The sequence below is a fragment of the Odontesthes bonariensis genome, chromosome 14 (genome assembly GCF_027942865.1).
Source record: "Odontesthes bonariensis isolate fOdoBon6 chromosome 14, fOdoBon6.hap1, whole genome shotgun sequence".
Taxonomy (NCBI): domain Eukaryota; kingdom Metazoa; phylum Chordata; class Actinopteri; order Atheriniformes; family Atherinopsidae; genus Odontesthes; species Odontesthes bonariensis.
In genome coordinates, this window is record NC_134519.1 from 31,740,085 (window position 1) to 31,766,110 (window position 26,026).

The 26,026-nt window shown below is 40.5% G+C and overlaps 1 protein-coding gene across 1 annotated transcript; it reads right to left on the reverse strand.

Annotated features, from left to right (window-relative positions):
* Positions 1–13: 13 nt before the first annotated feature.
* znf644a (zinc finger protein 644a) lies at positions 14–25,231 on the reverse strand. Its single transcript, XM_075484058.1, has 6 exons — positions 24,961–25,231; positions 9,446–11,900; positions 3,506–4,096; positions 2,411–2,536; positions 1,135–1,237; positions 14–979 (listed from the first exon to the last, which is right to left on the reverse strand). The coding sequence occupies exons 2-6, from the start codon at positions 11,895–11,897 to the stop codon at positions 784–786; spliced, it is 3,468 nt and encodes a 1,155-aa protein (XP_075340173.1). The 5' UTR covers positions 11,898–11,900; positions 24,961–25,231; the 3' UTR covers positions 14–783.
* Between the last annotated feature and the right edge of the window lie 795 nt (positions 25,232–26,026).

Consider the following 26,026-nt stretch of genomic DNA (forward strand, 5'->3'; position numbering starts at 1 on the left):
AAAAGTCAACGTGTTTTTGCATTTTTTTTTTAATTTTTCTTATTTTGAACACAAATGTTTTACGGATTTTATCTGTGTGATATAATACATTTAAAATTAAATTATTTCAAAACAGTTTATTTAAACATTAAATATAGGTGACATGTACGCAGGGGCATGGTCAGCACAGGCTTTGCGTGTTAGGACTTCTTTTCTTCAACCACCTTTTAGTTTTTATTTTGTTTTAGAAACAACGCAGTTACTGAAATACTATAAAATGTTTTCTATGCATAAAAGATTGCAGACATTTTTTTTCCCCCACACACTTTCAGTTGAAATATTCCTCTCTCTAACTCTGGCCTGAAAAGATAACGTGGGCATTGACTGGAAAATGTTGCAATACAAAGGAAACATAACTCTGTCTATCCTATGTGAAAACTTATGCAGAAAAAAATGGTGCTCCCAAATTTTGACTTGAGCTGACTCAAACCATGAAAAATCTGAGGTATAAGTTGTCTTCATTAGAAATTGATTCAAAACTACTTTACTGCATAAAACAAAACAGTCTGTCCCTAAAGAAAACAAAAAAAGATCCATGTAAAACAGAGAAAGGTAACAATATCCAAAATAACAACATGTTTCAACTGTCCCAAATGTCTAAACATGCACAATATCTAAAACATTGAGCAATATTGTACTTTTGGCCAGCATTTCAAAAAAAGAAAAGGGAAAGTGAAAGAACATCCAATGTACATACACATACAATCTAGTGAAATCTAAAATCTAAAAAGGTCCCCATTGGCCTCATGAGGCAGCATGTGTGACTGTCAAAGAGCTGTCTTTATCAGTCTTGAGGGTCGGGGGTTCAACGGGTGATGAGATGACCTCTACCATGCCTAGCCCAGTGTGAGGGACACCAGTGTTCATAATGTGTCTCTGTAAGTGTTTAATCCAATCCTCCTGGACTGACAAGGGACCCTGGAAGACGAGGTCACAGAACCTGTACAGAGAATAAGAGACCATAAGTTTTTACCCCAGAGAAAGCAGTATTACACAGAGACCAATAATTTGGAAACCTGACACTGGTAAACATTTGAAGCCAGATTAACCAACATTACACAAGGGAAAAACCCAGATATTATTTAGTAAAATTACCTGCAGGTGAGCCTGTACATTTCCTCTGGAGTTTGGGGTAAGGGCAGTGTCTTCTTCTTTGAGCCAGGCCTTGAGCGTTGCCTGACAGCTTTACAACAAATTGCTGAAAGACAACATTTACATTTAATTTACAGAACTACATGTCAGATTACAGCACGGCCGTAATTTTCACACAATATCATGTTAGCTAATTGCTCAGTCTGGATGTCTGAACATTTCAGGCCCTTGCTTTAATCATAGTCTCCGTTTCGGCTTTGTGCCATTGAGGTGAATGGTCAGATTGTCTCATCTGTAGCCCACTGCAGCTAAACAAGGCTTCGCAGCACATGATGAAGGTGTGATCATCTGTGCAGGACGAGTAGGTCCTGAAGGCTTTGTGCTATGAAAAGGTCACTCTGCAATTAACTCATTGCAATGCCTTTCTAGATTCTTATCTTAGGGATGACCCAAATAACCACAAGCACACTAAATATAACTAAAATTTAACTATCACAGCCCTTCATGAAATCTGGCTATGCACATTATTTGTTATCTTCTGGTTTTTAGATATTATTCAACAATTTCTGCTGCGAGAAGAGATCAATATTGTAAATTTGCTTTAAACAACAGAAACAGCCACCATGTTGCTCTATAAAAATATGTTGGTGGAATTAATTTCATGCATTTTTTACTATACTTGTCGTTTATTAGCAGAGAGCCCTCAGTTGTACAATATGAAGGTTTTAACCTCTGGTTGAGTTATGAAGTGAGCCTAAATGATGAGTGGGCTCCCATTTTTGACATTTGTGAACATTCCTGAAGTGATTTTCTACAAACTAACAATCAGTTGTGTTACCAAACCTATAGACCCTGATGAAGACTGCTAGATGACAAGGATGCATTTGAATATTTTAACACAACTTTTTTAAAACAAATTTGTGGTGTTCTCTTGGTAAGAAACAAAATATAAATGACACATAATTGTGTTTACATAAAACTAAGAAAGATAACTTTAAGAAATCTCACAGGATGGGTTTAACTGGACCATTCTGGACAGATATCCCAATTATGGTCCTTTCAATCGTTTTAAATCGTGTTGGGATCCTTTATGTTGGAAGTATCAACCAATAGGAGTTGGTAAAGCTGTAACTAGGATGAAAAACTGTCCACCTCTCAGGAACTTCTACACAGTCCATTCCCAACAAGATGAAAGTTTTAATTTGTTGAAATGGTGACCCTTCTAAGCTGATTTCATGAATCAACCAATATAACTAACTGATATTAATGACGAACTTACTGGTTCCCTCGAGTAAGGCAATCCTTTTTCTTTTTGCATATGCCCGAAGGTGATTGGACAAGCTAACTCCACTGTGAAACGTTGCATTGCAATGGATGCACACCTTCCTGTTGAATTCACCTTTCTCTGTAAAAAGACAAAAAAGAACCAAATATATTCTTTACATTTCCAAAAGTAGATCACAGGATTAATTAAAGCAGGGCTACAATTATAGTTTGGTGAATCTGGCTTGAGGAATTATAATGTGCCACAACTTACAAAAATACAAAAAAAAGACAATTCTTAAAGGGGAATTCCTGTATTTTCAACATTAAGCCTCTTTTCTGAGTCGTCTGCAATGTTTTAGAACCCCCCTCACCGCTAATGCAATACACCTAGCAGCATTTCCGGTGCTAGAGAACTACAAACATGTCCGCTATCGACGAACATCCAGTCTTCAATACAACTCAATGGGATTTACAAAATGTCAAATAAAACACGACAGAAGCAACTTTTCGCTACGAAATTTGATATGGATTACCAGTGCACACCAGTAACCACTCCGGTGAGTTGATTAGTTTGAAAACGGACGTTTATTGTGCTTTTACGGACCTTTTAAGACATGCACATGACTAGCCGTTCTAAAGCAGGTTGAGAAGAATCAAAATTAGGCAAATACCAGAGACAGCAGTAAACATCAAAAAAGCGGTGAGGGGGGTTCTAAAACATTGCAGACGACTCAGAAAAGAGGCTTAATGTTGAAAATACAGGAATTCCCCTTTAATGAAAGTTTTGCAAGTTTGTATCATTAAGAGTAACAAGCAAGATAAATGTTATCATCTTCATTAATATGCAATATTCCTTTTGTTTTAACCATGCAAAGTTTAATCTGGCGATCCCATTCTACACCTTTATGCTGATGACACCTCAGTGCTTGCATGTCTGCTTAAAAAACAGCAGCAATGATGCAAAAGCATCAATATGAGTTTTAAAGTGTATTAGTCAATAACATTCCAAAGCCGTGCTTCAGATAAATCTGCTTGATAATAATGATGACAACAAGATTAAAAGATTCTTCGGTCTGTTCGAAAATCTAAACAGTGTGGACTTACTCACCAGATATTTGATTTGGCAGTGAAGATGCAACTGTTGATCCTGAACTGTGCTCACTGTTTGAAGAAACTGCTAAGACGTTCCTTGACATATTAGAGGATGCCTTTAGTCTGCCATCTTCCTGACACTTCCTTCTCTTCAGAATCCCTATCAGGGCAGTTGTGCCCGAGATTGAATTTTTAACATCCAACTTAGTCTCCAGTTGCCCCTTTTCAGATTCAGTTTCTGATAAAGAAAATGTGGGCATGAGTGGTTTGGTATCAGTGCAAACACTTGAAATAGAAAGACTTTTTGAGAATCCAGTCGTGGCAGATGCAAAACGATTTGCTGTGGGCAGCTTAGAAGCACCGTATTGGAAATGGTTCCGACGTTTTCCAAGAATTTGAAGGGCTCGCTGGCACTCTTTCTTGTCTCTCATCAGCTCACGGAGTAGAATTAATGGAGATTTGTTCTTCGTGGAAAAGCTTTTACCAAGCTTTTTCAGGTGTCCTCTTATGTGGTTTGACTGTCCAGTTCTGTTATCGAACGAGTCCCCACATAATGGACAAGAGTGAATGCCTTTCACAGTGTCAGACTCCGACTCTAGCTGTAACGCTGAGATGAAAAAAATAAAATAAAATTAGAAACAAAATCATTCAAGTATAAAACATTTTAAATGGGTAGCATCAAAATGGGGTATGATGTAAAACTTTCCTTTTAAATCATGGCTTGTCAAATTTCCCAAAATGACCTGACTAATGACTACACAATGAAAAAAATATGTCTATCGGCCCATTTATACTTGCTTCAAGAGATCTAAGGAGAAATGTGCGCACAATTGACACTCCAATAGAAGCCTATAGGAGACCACTAGAAACACATGGTGTGTGCAATATATCTACACAGGGAGGTATTTCTAGCACATGCACCACAAATGTGCAAGGTTCAAGCAAGTTTAGCATATATGTATGGTCACAAATAGAAAACAAAATTTAATAAACTCATTAATAAGAGAAGGGGGCTAAGAAGTTATTTTTTCCCCTTAAAGGGGAACTCCGGGGCATTTGAAGCGCAATCCCATTGCTAGAGGTTGTCAAATACTGACAGTAGGACACAGACTGGTGCAAATCGGCGCTCCCTGTGCGGCGATTGCGCTGTTTGCGCAGCCTGTCATGCTAGCCAAATACGTGGTGGCCAAGGGGCAAATTCTAAACCTTCCACGTAAAACAACAACTTGCACACTGCAGAAACGTCACACCACTTTATAAACCATCCGACAATAAAGTCACAAGCCTTACCATCAAAACCATAAAGCCCATGGACGATAATCCCATATACAAAGCAATTATCTTCTCTAGAAAAACTGCGTTCAAGTATTTAAAACATTACAACAATACATGCCCAGTAATATTGTTGTAATGTTTTAAATATTTGAACGCAGTTTTTCTAGAGAAGATAATTGCTTCACAGGGAGCGCCGATTTGCACCAGTCTGTGTCCTACTGTCAGTATTTGACAACCTCTAGCAATGGGATTGCGCTTCAAATGCCCCGGAGTTCCCCTTTAATGACTTGAAATGCACTTAGACATATGGTCTGTGGAACCTGGGAATCGAACCACCAACTTTTTGAATGGTAGAGGACTGCTCTTCCGTCGCTGAGTACATTTACTGTATATCGTGATAGGCTTTTAATATAATGCTACATGTTTACTTCTTGTGCTGTAAAATGTGACAAGCGTTGTGTTTTCAACATGTTGTGCCTTCAGGCTGTTGTGTTTGTTTTATCAACTGCTCATAGTAGTTAAAGAAAGGCATAACTCATCCAAAGATGTTGGCGTGACTAAATCATCAATAGGAGCTGATACTTTTCTTCACTGCCATGTGCAGATATGACAGAGGACGACTACCTAAACTTTACTCCAGCAGCACTCGACTCTCTTGTTGACAGCACTATAGTTTCAATGCGTACAGCACTGGACAATGTTGCCCCTCTGAAAAGGAAGGTAATCAGTCAGAAGAGGTTGGCTCCTTGGTATAATTCACAGCTGCGTGCTTTAAAGCAGACTGCAAGAAAGCTGGAGAGACAGTGGCGTTTCTCTAATTTAGAAGAGTCTCAGTTAGTCTGGAAAGATAGTTTAACAATGTATAAGAAAGCCCTTCGTAAAGCTAGAACTGCTTATTATTCATCATTGATAGAAGAGAATAAGAATAATCCCAGGTTTCTTTTCAGCACTGTAGCCAGTCTGACTAAGAGTCCGAGCTCTGCTGAGCCAGTTATTCCTTTAACTCTCAGCAGTGATGATTTCGTGAGCTTCTTTATTAATAAAATTGTTTCTATCAGAGAGAAGATTGATGGAGTCCTTCCCACTATTATCAGTGATGTATCATCAAGTACAGCAGCTTTAGAAGTATCTTTAGAACCTGATTTATATTTAGACGGCTTCTGCCTAGTTGATCTCTCTGAACTAACAACAGCAATAGTCTCTTCTAAACCATCAACTTGTGTTTTAGACCCAATCCCAACCAGACTGTTCAAGGAGGTTTTCCCATTAATTGACACTTCCATATTGGATTTGATCAATCTGTCTTTGTTGACAGGATATGTACCTCAGACTTTTAAGGTTGCTGTAATTAAACCTTTACTTAAAAAACCTACTCTTGATTCAGAAGTGTTGGCTCATTATGGACCTATATCCAATCTCCATTTTATGTCTAAAGTTCTTGAAAAAATAGTTGCAGCTCAGCTTTGTGATCACTTACACAGAAATAATCTGTTTGAAGAGTTTCAGTCAGGATTCAGAGTGCATCATAGCACAGAAACTGCACTGCTGAAAGTTACCAATGATCTCCTCTTAGCCTCTGATAGCGGACTTGTGTCTGTGCTTGTCCTGTTGGATCTCAGTGCTGCATTTGATACGGTCGATCACAGTATCTTATTACAGAGACTTGAACATGTTATTCGGATTAAAGAAACTGCATTAGGCTGGTTTAAGTCATATTTATCTGATAGATTTCAGTTTGTTCTTGTAAATGAAGAATCTTCCTCACACACCAGAGTAAGTCATGGAATTCCCCAGGGTTCTGTGCTTGGACCGATTCTTTTCACTTTATACATGCTTCCATTAGGTAACATTATTAGACAGCATGGCATAAATTTCCATTGCTATGCTGATGATACTCAGCTGTACTTATCTATAAAACCAGATGAACCCAATAGGTTGGTCAGACTACAAGCATGTCATGACATAAAGACCTGGATGACTCAGAACTGTCTGCTTCTAAATTCAGACAAAACTGAAGTCGTTATCTTTGGACCTGAGCGTTTCAGGGAGAAATTGTCTAGCTATATAGTTACTCTAGATGGTATTTCCTTGGCTTCTAGTTCTACAGTGAGGAACCTTGGAGTTATTTTTGACCAGAACTTATCATTTGACTCGCATATAAAACAGGTTTCTAGGACTGCCTTCTTTCATCTTCGTAATATTGTTAAAATCAGGAACATCTTGTCTCAGAGTGATGCAGAAAAACTAGTCCATGCATTTGTTACTTCAAGATTGGACTACTGTAATTCTTTATTATTGGGCTGTCCCAAATATTCTCTGAAAAGCCTTCAGTTGATCCAAAATGCTGCAGCCAGAGTTTTGATGAGAACTGACAGGAGAGATCATATTTCTCCAGTTTTAGCTTCTCTTCATTGGCTCCCTGTTAAATTCAGAATAGAATTTAAGATTCTTCTCCTTACATATAAAGCTCTTAATGACCGAGCTCCATCATATCTTAAAGATCTCATTGTAAGATATTTTCCTAACAGAGCACTTCGTTCCCAAACTGCAGGTTTACTTGAGGTTCCCAGAGTTTCTAAAAGTAGAATGGGAGGCAGAGCCTTCAGTTATCAGGCCCCTCTATTGTGGAATAAGCTGCCAGTAAATGTCCGGGAAGCAGACACCCTTTCCACTTTTAAGACCAGGCTTAAAACTTTCCTTTTTTATAAAGCTTATAGTTAGGTCTGTTGAATCTGATAGTGTATCTGCTAGTGTGTCTTGTCCTGCCTCCACCTCTGGCACCCTCTATATTTTCATTTCCCCCTACCCGAACCAGGGTTTGAATCCCATTCCCGCTTATCTTACCTCTTTTATTTCTCCCCCTACCCGAACCAGGGTTTGCATCCCCACCCGCTGTGACTGGTGTGCAGTTGGTGAGAGGCTGAGGTAGCTTGTGGCTGTAAAAAGATGGTTGTTGCGGTGTGAGGAGCAGATCTATATAGGGAGTATAGGGAATTACTCACTGAGTCTGGTCCTTTATTTTATTATTTATTTTTTCGTTAGCACAAGTTTCTTGTGTTTACCTTGAATAGGGATGGCTCAGGTAATCCTGAAACATCCCATTGTTAAGCTGCTATAGGCCTAGACTGCTGGGGGGCCTCATCTGTCACACCTTTCCTCACTTTACTCTCTTTATGTATATGTGATATTATTGTGGTCATTAACTCGTGTTTCCCTGTTCCAACAGATATCCTTTGAATGGTGTTACAGTGCCGCCGCGGCCCCCTCCCCCCCTTTCTGTCTTCTCAAACCCCAGCTGGTCGAGGCGGATGGCCACCCTTCCTGAGTCTGGTTCTGCCAGAGGTTTCTTCCTGTTAAAAGGGAGTCGTTTCTCTCCACAGTCGCCTCAGGCACGCTCAGGCCGGGAGATTGGACCGAAAAACAAAAAGTTTTCAGTGCAATCTGTTGGTTTTCTTAGCTAGGAAATTGTTTTTGAATTGGCTCTATATGAACGAATTGGATTATTTTATGAATTATGATTATTATTAATTAATTGAATTCCAATTGGCTTGAATTGGACTTACTAAGTGCCTTGAGATGACATTTGTTGTATTTGGCGCTATATAAATAAAAATGAATTGAATTGAATTGAAACTTGCCGGGGAAGTGAAATCTTTGAACTTAAAGCTGGAAATTTCAACAGACAAACCACAATGTACTTACATTAAATAGAACGTCTGTGGTAAGATTTCAGCTATATTTACATGTAAGATGATCACTCAGAAAGAAAGGTATGAGTGTCAGAATGTCACAAGGGTTTTTTTCAGCCGCTGCACCCTTTCCTTGCCTGTTGTGGCACTGCAGCTTGCACAATCAAGCGTATTAGGCATTTCTTAGTCAGTACCTGCACCGTAGACATCTAGATCATGTCCTTGTAGGGGCAACATTGGCTTTGTTCTTTATGAAGTAGCTAAGGTTTGTCCTAAAAGTCACTAGATTTGTTGCCATTTAGGGAAAAAGAAAAAAAGTCGCTCATGGATTTTAAAAGTTGCTAAATCTTGTGACAAATATGCCGAAAAACAACAACAACAGGATTCACTCGTAGAGAAGGCTAGCTATTATGAACCAAAAATGTCATTACAAACAAATAAAGTTGTATCTCAGTCATACAAACACCTTTGAAATAAGTTCACTCTTAGAGGCTGGACATTACGATGTGTGTAACTGATAAATACTTTAAAGGACGCTGCATGTTGGACTTTGAGGTTGGAGTTGGTGGGATTCCACAGACTTTCAGAGTTACAGGGTGGCTATTTTTCAATTGAGAAAAATCTACTTGAATTTTGAGTTCAAATTCTGAGTTCAAATGAAACACGTCAGTAAAATAGATTTGCATTAATTACGCTCAGCATTGCCAACTAATTAGAATTAATCCATTATCCAGACCAGCCATCTCTTACAATCTAACATCTCTGTTCCTACCTTTTCATGAAGAAGTTAGGAACTAATTGTTTATTTAGTTCCTTTGGTGATGGTATCACTTTGTAAAATCACCAAATTGACTCCGGAGAGCTCAACACTCAATTATAAGTGATGAAACTGATAGCCATAGCAGGTTGTACAGTACACTAATAATAAGGTAAGTTGCAATATACAAGAAATTCTTACCATAAGAGACAAATATGCATAAGTATTCACGTACCTTTTCTCAATCGACGCAAAGCTGACATCTTCCGTCTAATTCGTGGCCTCTTATCTTGAGAAGCCACTTGCTCGGGAGGCACAACATGGCGTGCATTGTAACTTAGTCCGACCCTATGAAGATGCCCTCGCACATGATTAGACAGCCCAACACCAGACTCAAAGACAGCAGGACAATATGGACAGGTCTTGCGCTCCGATTCTAACTCTGACAAATCGTCTGTGGGGGATTCACCCAGCGGTATTTGGTGGGTGTCAAAGGTTTCTTGAAATACCTCTGTTTCTATGCATTCTTCTTTGATTTCAGGGTCAGTCTGGTCTTGCTCTTCAGTCTTTATTTTCTCAAACAGCCTTTTAGATGCCTGTAGAGCACCCCTCATGGACATTCTTCTACTATAGGTGTAAATTATGTTTTTTTTCTCTTTTTTGATGCCATCGTCAAAAAAAATACTATTGTCATCTGAATCGTTAACCTGTAAAGCATCGCTTTCATCACAATCTTCAATTTCTTCCTCTGAGTTTACTTTCTTGGGACTTGGCAAAGGTTTTGGTAAGATGAAGCATGAGTCTTGGTCAGAGGTGTTGCGATACGGGATGGACATCTTCCGTTTAGATGGTGACTTTTTGACCAATGAATTATTCATCTTCAACTTTGGGCCATTTGGGGATACAACAGAATCTTCAACCTTGACGGACAACTTTTTTGGTGATTCATCATAGCTGTCTTTGTCACTTTTGGAATCCTGAGCATTTGTACTACAAGTATTGCTTTCCTTTTTCTGTACCGCACTCTTCCTTCCATGGCTTTGTCGAGACAGAAGAACATTAATGGATTTGTCAAGTTTTGATTCTGTTGATTGAGACTTGGGACCTCTCTTAATCTTGCTATTTTTGAACAAGTCTAAAATGTCACTGGACCCATCAGGCGAACCAGCTCTTCTGGAGGAGATTTGATTTTTAATTGATATTTTAGACGTTAATTCTGTATTTTGAGTGGGAACTTTACAGGTCTGCACCTGGTGCTCCTTAGATGGTTGTGTCTTTTTCTCTTTGTCCTGTGCAGCTGTATATTCCTCAAAAGTCAGCTGATGGCGTCGCAGTAGGTGATTTTGGAAAATGTGTTTGCTAAAAGCTTTATAAGCACAAATGTTACAGGGGAAGATTTCACTTCTATCACTCTGAATCTGCTTTTTCACTGTAATAACAGTGTGCTGCATAATGTTATGTCTCCTAAGATCATTCTCAATCACAGTCCTGAAGCTACATTTGTCACATCTAAACTTTCTCTTGTCTTTCTCGTGCGTTTTCGCATGTTGAACAAATGTGTTTGGGCAGTTTGTGCCAAATGGGCACTGAGGGCAGAAAAATTTAGCGTTTTCATCCTCTTTCTTCTTATCATTCATGCCTTTGATTTCTTCCGAGTGTCTTGTTCTCTTGTCATGATGGATGGACATGTGGTCAATAAGCGCACTACTTTGTTTGAAAGACCTTCCACATTCTCGGCATATAAAAGGCTTTGGCAAAACACTTGGAGGGTCATCATGAGACTTCATATGACGATGCAAGCGATATTCTTTCTTAAATATGAGATTACATTTTGAGCAAGGGTAACATGATGGCTTCCCCTCTGCATGAGAATTTATTGTGAGCCTCCCCTTTAATGGTGAAAGTCCATGATTTATACTATTCTCGTGTGAATTTCTTGTTGGTGCTTTGTAAAGAATTTCTTTAATGGCCTTTACAGTTCCATTGGGATACTTGGAAACTTTCCCTGTTGGTGATGACTGTGACTTAGGGAGGTTCCGAGACTTTCTGACTTTTCTGACAGGACTGGAGTCTATTTGGTCTTCAGCATCAGATGATTCCTCAGTTGACTTGGGGCTCAGATCAGGGTAAAGGTCTTCAGAGGGATCCACCATGACAACCATGTCCATTTTCCGTTTTCGTCTCCTTTGACTATTAGGAGGATTTACTTCCTCTTTAGGTTCCTCACCAGGGGATTCACTATGGTTGTCCCAAAGAAATTGCATAAATTCTTTGTGAGGGTCCCAATTGTGGTCACTGGCACTACTAAAATTGTCCATTGAGTTCTCAGGCGATTCTGCATCAAACCCCCAAATCCCAGCAGGGTCTATTTCCTGCACAGTCTTTAGTGGGGTAATGCTCTTTTCCTCCTCTTTTTCAGAAGAGATGCTATTGAGTTCATGGGCTTGTGTAGCCTGATGTAAAGAAGGTCCATTTCCCAGGCCAACTGGAGACAACATATCAGTGTTTGACAGAATATCTAGGACACTGTTTTGTTTCAGAGAGGGCTTGCCAAAAGAATTGGTGCAAGAGGCTGACTCTTGCGCCATTCTCACTGGTTCCTGCAGGAGTGTGAGAGCATTGATTTCAGAATCTGCATCTTTGTCATCTTCATCAACACCTGTCAGACATGACATTTCTGTTGTCATGACCTGAAAAAGAAAAGGAAAGCCTTCTCAATCACAAGCATTAAAATACATAGTCCAGATAATATACAAGAGGTATAATCTTTTAAACATGTCTTTTCAGGGACATGCCGGTCTGTCCTTGAACAAGAAAAGGTAACTGATCAAAGACAGAATAACACTTTTACACATATTACATATATTTAGGATATGAGAGGGCATCGGCATGGAAAACAGCTATATGTCAAAAGACAGATATGTTGTTCAGGTACAAATTAGACAATGAAAGGTATCTCAGAAAGTTCTGTTTGATAGATTATTGGAATCAAAAAGTGCTTGTGCAATATTTTGGCATCTAAAAGTCAGCAGTGGGTAGACTCCATACTGCTGTATTATCCTTGCCTACTTGTTCAAAGTATAATGCCTATACTCTACTGTACATTTTGCAGTTATTTGCGGTTATTGTAGAGAAGACACTGTACATACAGTCTCCAGCAAACTAATCCAACCTCCATTGCACAGGGAGTCCAATACAGTGGGGATTGAATAACCTTGCTTAAAAAAAAAAACTAAAAAAAACGTCAAAAGCAGAAAAATGGTTCCGTTGTGATTACGAATAAGTATTATCACCATGAAATGTACATCCCGAGAATAGGGATGTCACGAGAACTGATACTTCGGTACCAAGTTGATGCTACTATTCTAAAAACGTGATGGTACTCGTTTTTTACTACAGTAAAACAAGTACCATTACCGTCGATGCAATTCCTCCGGATGTCACGTGGGCAGCGTTCGAGGCGGATGATCAGGGATTAATAATAGATTTTCAAAAACCAATGTGCGTGAGTTGCTCAGGAAGTATTCGTCGCAGAGAGATAACACACATATCACGTGAAAGAGCGGGAGAACCCATATTCAAAGATAGTAACCGTTTGTCTATACGACGAAGTGTTATAATTAAAAATACAATCTGAATACAGCTCTGCTCGTCCATCTCCACACTCATTACTCTTGTTTGAATTACTCACAAACTCCCACTCGCATAGATATGAAACGCATATCACAAAAAACAGCGGAAATAGGGCTTTGCAAAGAGTATCTGTACATACCGAAATAATCACGTTATGAAGACAACAAACAAACAGAACAAAGTTATGTTTTTGCAAGGTACGGCTGAATAAGTTGCGAAGTCCCCGTCACTACACAATGCACCGTATATCAAAATAAACAGCACAACATACCCTTTCCGAAAGTATTCCTTGTTTCTCTGTGATAACGCGAGTTATTCGGTTTTGAAATAGATCAAATAATGTGTCTGCTTACATTGCAAAGACTAAAGTTGTGTTCAAAAGACGTGCGCAGATCATCTGTGCGCCGGTAGGCTTAAGCTACAGTGCACATCCGCGATAAGCACTAAGCAGATATTTTTTCAAATTACAAAGTCACAGAATATCCCACTATCATGGTTCTGATTAGGGCTGCATGATAAATTGTAACAAAATCGCTATCTCGATTCACACATACACGTGATCTCAATTCTACACACAGCGACTCTGAAGCATTTTATATCACGAGCTGCATCACAAACAAATGTCCCTATTTTCCTCAATGATTTTTGCAAGCGCCCCCAAAAGTAGCGCTGCCGCTGCCTCCTCCCTCAACCTATGGTAAAGAGTCTTTACAAGTTAGAGTGGAGGAAAGTCTGCAGTGAGGAGGGTTAAATGGATGGCGACGAAAACCCAAGTGGTAGTGACTAGAGTCACCCACCGAAACGAACCGAATTCATGCCCAAAAAAGGCTCGTATTTGGTGGTGTGGAAGTATTTTGGATTTAAGCCAGAGGATGACAAACAGTGTGAGGTACATTGTAAAGTGTGTTTTTCCCTGGTTGCAGCACCACAAATCTCTTCAATCACCTTAAACATCACCACAAAGTACAACATGATGAAACCATACAAAGCAGGAAACAAAGACAGATGTCAATAACCGGAATCTTGTACAATGCAACGCCATACCCATCAAACTCCAGTGGACATAAGGAGATCACATTATCTATCACATATCACCTGGCCAAATATATGGCCCTGATAAACACTGTACAACATGAGGGATTTCAGAGGATGATAAACACTCTCGACAAACGGTACTCGATGCCCTCCCACAACTACTTTTCAAATGTTGCGCTCCCCGGAATGCACAATAAGCAGCGGGTCGAGGCAGAATTGCGGGAAATCGAACATTTTTCCGCTGATTTATGGTCCAGTCGCACCATGGAGCCCTATTTGAGCATGACGGTTCATTTTATAGCGCCTGATTTCACTATCAAAAGCTGGTGCCTACAGACAGCTTTTTTCCCTGAAGACCATACAGGAGAGGCCCTAGCACAGGGATTAAAGGATGCCCTCTCATCTTGGAGTCTGAAAGAGGATAAACTGACCTTCATCACAACAGACAACAGTTGACAACTAGTTCTGATATTGCCTGATTCCAGACAGTCTCTCCTACACAAATATGACACATTTTCTCTACTGACTGGTATTGGTATCAACTACTAAATGTCTGGTATTGTGACATCCCTACTAGAGAAGTATTGGTTCTTGTGACATCCCTAATCCCTACCCGAGAACATGTTGAACTATGAACTCACATCTGCTTACAATAGCTTCACAGGATATGTAAAAAAAATTCTACTAGGCCACCAATGGTCTCTGCATCATGAAAAGCTGTTTCGTTTCCTCTCCACTCCTCTCTACAGAGGACATAACTGTGAAGCTTATTGTGGCTCTAGTTCCATCAAAAGCCCCTGAAACTCCTCTCCACAAATGGGCCACAAATCTTTGTATATAAATTAGTGTTGCACCGATACCGATACCAGTATCGGGCGGGGCCCTGATCGGCACTAAAATGGTGGTTTTGGTATCGGCGAGTACCAACAAATAGGGCACCGATACCATTTCCGATACTTGTATGACACTTGAACGTCTCCCGACACTCGCTACACTGTGTTGTGATCACTGTGCAGCTATCGCTATTGGCCTGCTCCAGACCAATGAGAGCGGGCCAATAGCCGCTCTTAACCAATGCCGGGGCAGCTTTATCTATGTGTGAGGAGCAAGGCACTCTGTCAGCGGCACTCTGTCAGCTGGGGAGGGTGTCGTTCGCAGTCATCTAGAGCTGCCGGCGACGAAGACAGCTAGCCAGGGGGAGTTTGCAGCGCGAGTGTGAGGAGGGGAGGCTGGGTGCTTCCTGTAGTCAAAACAGGAGCCACGATAGAGAGTGCTGGGCCACCATCGCTCCCTGTGCGGTCGTGACAGCGCACTACCAGCCGACAGCCAGTTACCGTCTTCGCCGTCCAGTAAAGCCGTTACTCCGGGGAGTTGGACGGCGGCACAAGCTCAGACCCCGGGGGAGGGTCTCGCCAAGTGGGCGAGTTAAGTATTCCTCTCCTTTTAACTTTGTGTTTTAGTGTTTATGTATAGGTCGGCCTATTGTTATGTGGTATTGATTGGTGGGGTTGCGTGGGGAGGAGTGACGGGTCTGTGGTTAAACGGGCGTCATATGCTGCAGGTTAGCCGCGTGTTTTGTGGTGTGTTGACTCTGTGTGCTGTGTTTAAAGCGTGCTTTAAAGCTAGTGAAGCTAGCCTGACTTGTGGTGGGTTTTCATTCCGTGTACTGTGTTTAAAGCGTGCCTTAAAGCTAGTGAAGCTAGCCTGACTTGTGGTGGGTTTTCATTCCGTCTGCTGTGTTTAAAGCGTGCCTTAAAGCTAGTGAAGCTAGCCTGACTTGTAGTGGGTTTTCATTCCTCGTGCTGTGTTAAGGGTTAGCCTGTCGTGTGTGTCGCGACCAAGGAGGCCTGCGTTCCCAATCCTTCTCTCTCTCCATTAGATCGGAGCCCCCCACCCCATGTGTTTTATGAACTTGTAAACTAATAAATATTTTACATTTTACATCCAAGTAGTATGCAGCTCTTCATATATATATATATACATATATATGCATATATATATATATATATATATATATATATACACACCGATACCACTCTGTTTGAAAAAAAAAATATATATTATATATATATATATTTTTATTTTCCATTTTATTTTTTTTAAACAAGAGTGGTATCGGTATCGGCCGATACTGCACAGCCAGGTATCGGTATCGGGGCCAAAAAATGGTATCGGTGCAACACTAATATAAATCTTGACATCTTGTTGGCAATGCCATTTTTATTCTCTGATAAGGGACCTGCTTTGGCTGATTGACTTTCTTGCATGTGCTGCCTCAACTGGGCTAATGACAAGCTTGCAGGTGAGATTGCAGATTTGTTGTTGTTGTTGAATAAGACAGCTTCTTTGCAAAAATCTTGTCATCAAATCTTGTTGAAGTATTGTTCCAATAACGTCTGACGCCACAAACAGAGGATCAATATTGGTACAACATCAATTTAAATGTAACCACCTCTGTTTTCACCAATTTGTTGCCAAAAAATAAAATATCTAGCGTTGTAACGTGTTCCATCAAAGAACAGCACAGCACACAAATTGTCAGTATAAAAGGCCATTCGGTAACAAGCTAACAGCTACAAACTATCCAACAGCATGTCAGTTTTTTTACTGCTGTTGGATGTAACCGATAGCAGGACCTTCCAGTGATGTTTGCCGAGTTGTTCCATTTTGTGGCTTTTCCCTAGCCTAAGAAGGATGTGACTTGGACAAACGTCCTACTGAGGAAGTATCCTTGACTTTGAGAATCACTCCAATTCTCATATTACTTGATGTTGTGGTTTTACTTTAAGGATGGCTTTGTTTGCTATTTTCCTCTTTTTGCATAGCAATGTCACTACAAAAAAGTACATACACACTGAATTAGGAACCTGTAGGAGCCATACATTGATTATGAGTTGTTTTACTTTGTATTATTCTTATTTTGTGTTCACGTGCATGACGTCAGCGGAGGCTGTCGCCGGTGTCTGTGGTGGCACTTTGGGGTGTGTTTTTTCCTTTAAATGAGCAGGTGAGCTCAGCTGTGAGTGATGAGCTTGGATCATGGCGGCTGGGTGAGCTTGAGGAAAACTTTTTGTTGACCGTAAACGTAAACGTAAATGTAAGCATAATAATAACTTGCACTATCAGAGGCATCCTTGCACGGCTTGTGAAATGCATCAAAATGAAGTAAGTGTCCTTTTATGTACAAGCTTGTGAGATGGAGCAATAAACAACACCATTCGTGCAATAGTTCTGCGTGACGCGTCTTCAGTAGTAAAACCCCATGTCTTAGCCGGCCGCGGCGTTTGTATTGGTTTTTAAGTTTATACGCCGCAATAGAACCCAATGCCTTGTTTATACTCTGCGTTCTCAGCCTTGCACACGGTGTCATGTGCTAAAATTGACATCACAAAAGCTTTATTTTTACCCCAGAACCTTAATTTCAGCAAAGGGAAGCAGTTTAGTTTTTAGCTGTCAGTCACACATCCTCCCTCCTCTAATAGAAGCACAGGGGCTGGGAGTCAGAGACTCATTGTGGGTCCATTTATTTGCTTTGCTAGCATAGCTTGTGGTAGAACGTTGTTAAAAGTTAAACTTTTCTAACAGCAAACCAAATTGCCTGTGTGATTCTATATTAATATTAATCACTGATAGAAGAGAATACGAACAATCCCAGGTTTCTTTTCAGCACTGTAGCCAGGCTGATGAAGAGTCCGAGCTCTGTTGAGCCATTTAACTCTCAGTAGTGATGATTTCATGAGCTTCTTTACCAATAAAATGGTTTCTATTAGAGAGAAAATTCATGGAATCCTTCCCACCATTTTTACTGATGTATCATCGAGTGCAGCGGCTTTAGAAATATCTTTAGAACCGGATTTATACTCAAGTTTTTGTCCAGTGCTCTAAACCAGAGGTTCCCAAACTGTGAGGCGTGCCTCCCCTGGGGGGCGCCAAATGATTTGAGGGGGGGGGCAGTGATGGGGCGAGAGACCGGCCGTCGGAGTGGCCTCATAATACAGCAAGTGGCACCAGCCGCTGTTTGGAGTCACTGCATCATACATCGATAGGCCCTGGCAGCCAAGAAGATGCCGGAACAGCTACGCACGGTCCTGAACGAAGCTGTCCTAATATAGCCTAGCAAGCCAGACCCGTACAGCAAAAAGCTGTACAGGGGTCTAGTGACGCTGGATAGCAGTGTGGGCGGGATAAACGGCTGTCTGTCAAGTTTAACGCCACGCAATAGGATGGCGCAACAACCAATCAGAGCGATGAAGAAGTTTTATGTAGTCAACGCGACGGAATGTACATCGTGGTTTGTAGTCTATGGCCTGAAAAGCTGATTACTCTTAAGCTATAAACTCTATAAATATATAACTTTAGCAACATTTGAAACATTTTCAGGCGAGAAAGTAGTCATTTAGACCCCCAAGGTGTTGAAAATCTGACAAAATACCAGCTATTTACAATTTTGTTCCCACGAATTTGTCGGTACTAAAGCTAGCCGCAGTGAGCAACGCACTTCCGGTTTTGCCATTCGGCCCGCCGTCTTCGGTACATCATGCTCGCAATTGACTGGGGATTGCTCTCAGATGTAAGTTTACTTCGTTTCCCTTTAAATCTAAAGAGAGCTAGCTAATGGAAGGCAATATAGCTGTTATATAAGCCTGTTCGCCGGGCACAGCCATTGTTTACCTCTCTCTGGGACTTTTTTTTTTTTTTTTTACCTCTCTCTGGAACTACACACTGAAACGTCGCACCTCTGTCGTCACTAGGTAGCCCGGCCTCTGACCCCGCTCCTCACGATTTGATTGGCTCGATTAAGTTTTGATTTGGAACCTCGCAAAACGACCACAAGTGACTAGACTAGCCCCGGAGCAAATTCCATTTGCGGCGGCTAGGGGCGTCTAGATTTCTAGGCTAGTCCTAATAGTCAACTTCATCAAAGCCCGTGCACTGAACAGCCGTCTGTTCAGCATCTTGTGCGAGGAAATGGGCGCTCATTACAGAGGGCTGCTTCTACACACCGAAGTCTGTTGGTTATCTTGGGGAAAATTCCTAACTAACTGTGAACTGCGGGAGGAAATACTGCTTTTCCTCGCAGATGCCAAGTCCCCACTGCTGCAGCACATGGAAGATTTGACCTGGGTGGCTAAACTGGCCTACCTCACTGACATCTTCGACCGCATGAACATGCTTAATGCATCTCTGCAGGGAAAGGAGTGCAATGTGTTTGTTGCAAACGAACGTGTTACTGCTTTCAGGAATAAGCTGGATTTGTGGGCTACGCGTGTGGACCAGGGGTCTTTGGAGATGTTTTCTACCGTAGGAGATGTCATGACGCGCGCAGATCTGCCTTTAGACACCATACTGCCAGTCATTTCAGAACACCTCCGAGGGATGTGCAGGCAGTTTGGTGAATACTTTACTGAAGACACGGTGAAGCACGAGTGGATTCGAAATCCATTCTTGTTCAACCCAACACCAAGTGACGGACTGTCCATACACGAGAAGGAAGCTCTGACTGATCTGACCGCTGACCGGGAGCTGCAGCAGAAGATTACGCGCGTATCCATCGGAAGCTTCTGGCTATCAGTGGAGAAGGAATATCCAACCCTCACGGAAAAAGCTATGGTGAAGCTCATGCCCTTCTCATCCACCTATTTGTGTGAGTCTGGATTTTCTGCCTTGACGTACATCAAGAACAAGTACCGTTCAAGGCTTGCAGTGGAAGATGACCTCCGCCTATTCCTCTCCACTCAGCAGCCCCGTATAAGTCGTTTGTGCGCACAGCGGGCGCAGCACCATCCTGCACACTGAAGTGAGAATAATATTCGTTCGGGGATATGGGTGTAAAATCAGCAGTCTATTGGTAAAGTAAATGGCCTACTAATTTCATCTTTTTTTTGTCCAACATGGTACTTGTCTTGGGTGACAGATCTACAGTAGCCTACAGACCTTCAGCACCTTACAGTCTTTGATGCGTTATGGCAGCGTTTAGGGCCCAAAGGCCTCGTTTTAGGCCTTGTTGATTTACTCTTGAATTTATGATAGCAACTATCTTGCAATTAATTTTTTTTGTTGTATTTGAAATGAAATGATAAATTCAGTTCAAATGGTTTGAACCAGTGATTGGTTAGTTTTTAAACAATATCATATGTTTGTATGAAATGAGGGTGCATATCAATAAGTGCCAGAAAAAGTGTTGCTTGAGAATGGATTGTGGTTTGCTGTCATTTTTATTATAATAGTAATAATAATAATCTTTATTTATATAGCACTTTTCAAAAACAAGTTACAAAGTGCTGAACAACAACAACATAAATAAATAATTTCATGGCCGGGGGGGGGGTCACTGATTTCAGAGGGGAGGCCCACATTGATGGAGTTTGGGAACCCAGGCTCTAAGCTAACAACAACAATAGTCTCTTCTAAACCATCAATTTGTATTTTAGATCCAATTCCAACCAGACTATGAAGGATCTTTTCCCCTTAATCAACATTTCCATATTAGATATGTTCAATCTGTCTTTGTTGATAGGCTCTGTCCCGCAGACTTAAGGTTGTTGTAATTAAACTTTTACTAAAAAAAAAAAATCTACTCTTGAACTCACGTTCTTGAGACAATCGTTTCAGCTCAACTTTATGATCATTACAGAGAAATAATCTGTTTGAAGAGTTTCAGTCAGGATTCAGAGTGCATCATAGCACAGAAACTGCACTGCTGAAAGTTACCAATGATCTCTTCTCTGATAGCAGACTTGTGTCTGTGCCTTTCCTGTTGGATCTCAGTGCTGTATTTGATACGATAGATCACAACATTCTATTATAAAGACTTAAACATGTTATTGGGATTAAAGGAACTGCATTGGGCTGGTTTAAGTCATATTTTCCTGATAGATTCCAGTTTGTTCTTCCTCACACACCAGAGTAAGTTATGGAGTTCCACAGAGTTCTGTGCTTGGACCAATTCTTTTCACTTTATACATGCTTCCATTAGGTCATCTTATAAGACAGGAAGGCACATATTTCCATTGCTATGCTGATGATAGTCAGCTATACCTATGTATGAAACCAATCAGTTGGTTAGACCACAGGCATGTCTTGAAGACAAAGACCTGTATGACTCAGAACTTTCTGCTTCTAAATTCTGACAAAACTGTAGCTGTTGCCTTTGGACCTGGGCGCTTCTAGCTATATATTTACTTTAGATGGCATATCGTCAGCTTCTACTACTACAGTGAGAAACTTGGAGTTATTTTCTACAGGTTTCTGGGACTGCCTTCTTTCACCTTCGTAATATTGCCAAAATTAAGAACATCCTGTCTCATCCTGGTCCGTGCATTTGTTACTTCAAGATTAGACTAGTGCATTTTTTTTTGTTATCGGGCTATCCAAAAAAATTCTCTGAAAATCCTCCGGCTGATTGAAAATGCTGCAGCCAGAATTCTGATGAGATCTAACAGGAGAAATCCTATTTTTTTCCAGTTTTAGCTTCTCTTCAATGGCTCCCTGATAAATTCAGAATAAAAATTTATAATTCTTCTCCTCATTTATAAAGCTTTTAATGACCAAGATCCATCATATCTTAAAGATCTCATTGTTACATATTTTTCCAACACAGCACTTCGCTCTCAGACTTGTGGTTCCTAGAGTTTCTAAAAGTAGAATGGGAGGCAGAGCCTTCAGTTATCAGGCCCCTCTCTTGTGGAACCACAAGTCTGTCCGGGAAGCAGACAATCTCTTTAACTTTAAGATTAGGCTTAAAACTTTCTTTTTTGATAAAGCTAAAAGTTAGGGATGGCTCTGGTGACCCTGAAACATCACATAGTTATGCTGCTATAGGCCTAGATTGCTGGGGGACCTCCCATGATACACCTTTCCTAACTCTCATCTCTTTTTTTTCTATGCACGTATAACATTATTGATGTCATTAACTTGTGTTTCTCTTTCTCAGCAAGTATCCCTGGTTTGGTGATATGGTGTTTGTTGTTCCGTCTTTCCTATCTTCTCAACCCCTAGCTGGTCAAGGTGGATAGCCGCCCTCCCTTTGTTTGGTTCTGCCAGAGGTTTCTTCCAGTTAAAAGCGAGTTTATTCTTTCCACTGTCGCCTTGTGCATGCTCAGGATTGGAGATTAGATCAAAGTAAAGTTTTGGTCCATTCTGTTGGTTGCCTTAGCCTGGCCACTTTCTTTGAACTGGCTCTGTATGCATGAACTGGACTCATTTTGGAATTTGATTAGCCTAACTGGATTTGATTGGATTATGATTGTATAACAACTAATTTGATTTCAATTGGCTTGACTTGGATTGTATATTTGAAGTGCCTTTAAATTACATTCGTTGTGATTTGGTGCTATATAAATAAAACTGAATTGAATTCTGTGTATGAGGGGTTGTATGGTGGTGTGGTGTTAGCACCGTTGCCTCTCAGCAGGTGGGTTCCTAATTTGAATCTTGACTGAGGCCTTTCTCTGTAGAGTTTGCATGTTCTCCCATACATGTGTGGGTTCTCTCTGGGCACTCAGGCTTCCTCTTATGGAGCTAAATCAGTTTCAATTTCCACAAATACACAGGACAAGATTCACAAATGCACAGGACAAGATTCACAAATGCACATGACGATTCAGAAATCCACAGGACAAGATTCACAAATGCACAGGACGATTTACAAATGCACAGGACGATTTACAAATGCACAGGACGATTTACAAATGCGCAGGATGATTTACAAATGTACAGGACAAGATTCACACATGTATTTCTAATGCACACACAAATATAACTTGATTTACAAACGGCTTCTGGTCTATGGACTTAGCTGATTGGCTGCAGATCATTCCGTGTTAAAAAAAAGACACTTGTGGGTTGATGCAAGTCAAGGGAGTCTCAAAAATCACACACAAATGGAGCAAAGTCCACAGATCAGAAGCCGTTTGTAAATCAACTTATATTTGTATGTGCATCAGAAATACATGTGTGAATCTTGTCCTGCGCATTTGTAAATCGTCCTGCGCATTTGTGAATCTTGTCCTGTGCATTTGTGAATTGTCCTGTGCATTTGTGAATCTTGTCCTGTACATTTGTGAATCATGTCCTGTGCATTTGTGAATCTTGTCCTGTGCATTTGTGGAAATTGAGACTGATTTAGCTCCATATCCTTTCACCACCCAAAAACATGCATGTTAGGTTAATTGCTTATTATAAATTGACCCTTGGAACAAGTGTGAGTGTGCATGGTCATTCGTTTCATTTGTCTAATTGTGGACCGGCGGCCCGTCCAGCGTGTACCCCGTTCTCTTGCCCAAAGGCAGCTAGTATAGGCTCCACCCACCACCCACCAGGTGACCCTGAATTGGATTAAGAGGGTATAGAAAATGGATGGATGTAAAATGGATTTTATGTATGATTTCTAAAGTAGTTTTCATGAACTGAAGTTTTAGAGATGGAAGATTCTGGTGCAGTGGCAAATGTCCTCAACATTTGCTCCAGACTTTTTGAAAATATTTTTCATTAGGCCTCCCTGTATAATCGCTGGAAATCAACAGTTGACATAATAGCTGAACGCGTCAGCAAATATTCTGGAGGATTTGCTATTGCGTAATGAGCATTTGATTCTATACTGCTTTCCGATCACTTCTTGCTATTTTGGATATGTACACATACATCCTGTAATCATATCAACACAATAAGGAGCCTCATATGGAGTTCTGAAAAAAAACTCAGCGATTTCCACAGTGTAATTTCTTCATCATCTGCTGCCTCCTCTGTGCTCTAAAAACTACTTCCCTGCAACCCCCTCCCTCGCTACAACTCTGTCTCCATCAAGTTTGTACCGTCCCCGTGAAACCTGCCTAAAAGCAGTGTGGTTCACCATAAAATTCCCACTTTACACAAACATTTGGCTGTTTTTAACTATGTTGCAGACTCAAGGGCATATCAGCATCCATCAACTTTGACCTGCCATGCTGCCTCTGAATTTACAAACAGGGCGATGCGTAACAAAGGTGTGTCCGCCACAATTTGAACAGGCAGTGTGAAAAGGGCTATACACACATCAATTTGATTTTATGAATGCTTCCCCTGCTGGCTCAAAGGTGCATTGTCTTTGACTCCCCATTTTGTTTTCATGTTTTATAAACAGAACAGTAAAGCCCAACAGGTCGGGTGCTGTTTCGCTAAAACTATAGCGCTTGCTAACATTTGTTTCTTTGTCATTGCTTATTGCAAAGATACAAATACATCAAAGCAAAAATGTCTATAAAGCGTGCAGTCAAGTTGCATTTGATAAAGAGGATGTAAGGAACACTGAAGACACTAGAGGACCACCACTGCAGCTTTAAAATGTTTGTAATGTTGTAATATTCAAAAATCCCATAGGAACAGAAAGGATCAATCAGGACTGGCAGAAAAAAAATGTCCTTGCATTTGTTAAAGGATTTTAAGGATTGGTTGTCTTTGCCAATTTGAATTGGTTTTTGATCATAAAGTAAATCGTTTGGTTATGTCACCTGAGTTCACTTTTTAGTTCTATCAGCTTTCATTGAATGAGAAACAACTAAAGCTAAATACAGAATATACTTTACGCTTGGCTTAGATGATTAATTGTGGCCATTTATAATGCTACAAGGTCGAGGGAATGAAAGGTCTTGGATTTGAAGGGCAATAAAAGTGTCATAGCAACTGATTAGTCGTGTTGCAGATGAAGCTTTGTATCATTTACACAGCAGCACCAAATCTGCAAAGGGATGGACCTCGCAAACGGTTTTTGATGAGCGGTTGTGGATTTTGTACAGAGCTAAAACTTTCGGCACAGTACTTCAGAAATATGCCATCCCACAATAGTTGGGATGTATTTCTAAAGGTATAAACTTTCAGAACAAAGCTGACCGTTTATACTTCTACTCGGTACGGTGTAACTGCATTTATTTGACGTTTGTATCACGCTGTGTTGTTGGATGCTGCTTGCAGGAGCTGCAGACCATTCCATTAAGGCTGTTCCATACCAAAACCTATTCCTCAGGCTAAACTACAGCTAATGACAGTCATTCCTCGCTACTTGCTAAAAAGACATGAATAGCATGATGATAAAGACACAAACATTACCTCTTAGTGGCGTGGATGGAAGCAGGGGACAATTTAAACGCTGCATTTCATAATTTCTTACTTTCGTCTTCCATCTATTTCACAGTCGCCATTTTCCGTGGTGGTCTGGTGTGGGACAGATCATTTCTTTTGACGGGTAATCGTATATTAATTTGGCTCCACAGTTACGAAACAAACAGTTGCACTAATAATCATATTAAAATGAAAGACTATTTTATGAAACAGCCTCGGGTGGCACATTACTTGAGTTTCTGTCTTGGATCATTTCTTGACGTATTGTTACGCGTCGGCGCCATGCTCCCCCGAAAGATTTGTGTTGGTTCGTTCCACATAGGAGGCATAAAAGCCGAGTTAATGACCATCTCTTTTGGGTAGCAGATTTTTTTTTTTAGGTAGATGGCAGTCAACCGTCGTTTTAATTTATAACATAAATCTAACGTTAATTTACTACTTTGCTTGAATGTTTTAGATTCAATTATTTGGATTTACTGTGTAAGGTTGCCAATGAGGCAGAGATAGGACTTGTTTGACAGCACAGGAGAGATGTTACCACTGCCTCAAATGGTTGTTTTCTCCTTGGCCTTTGTTGCTTTTGTTACCAGTGTCTGCTCAGTACTTATCTGGTGCGTTTTCATAAGACAATAAATGGCGTTTTAACACACACTCTATATAGTATGAAATTAATTTCACGGTAAAACCTGGTTTTCTCAGTTTTGTAACATTTAGCACTCAGCTATGAGCAGTATGAGCACAGACCTCCCTGTTAAAATTAAAATGTGCTAATAAAGTTAGCATGTGGATGACGAGCTGATATGGTAAAGCAGGTAGAAGGGTCAAGGGTTAAGCTTTGGATTTATTAAACAAAGTTTTAGTATGTGTAGAAGAAATTGATTAATTATTGCAGGTGGGTGTTGAAAATGATTATTATCTTTACCCAATCGTATATTTTAATTGCTAAAATATTATATTTGACCTTTGGTTGGTTGTTAGCTTACCTAAAGCTAGCAAAACCCGTAGAAAAACAACAAACAGTGGTAGGTTAGCCGAAAAGGTTCAGCCGAAATAT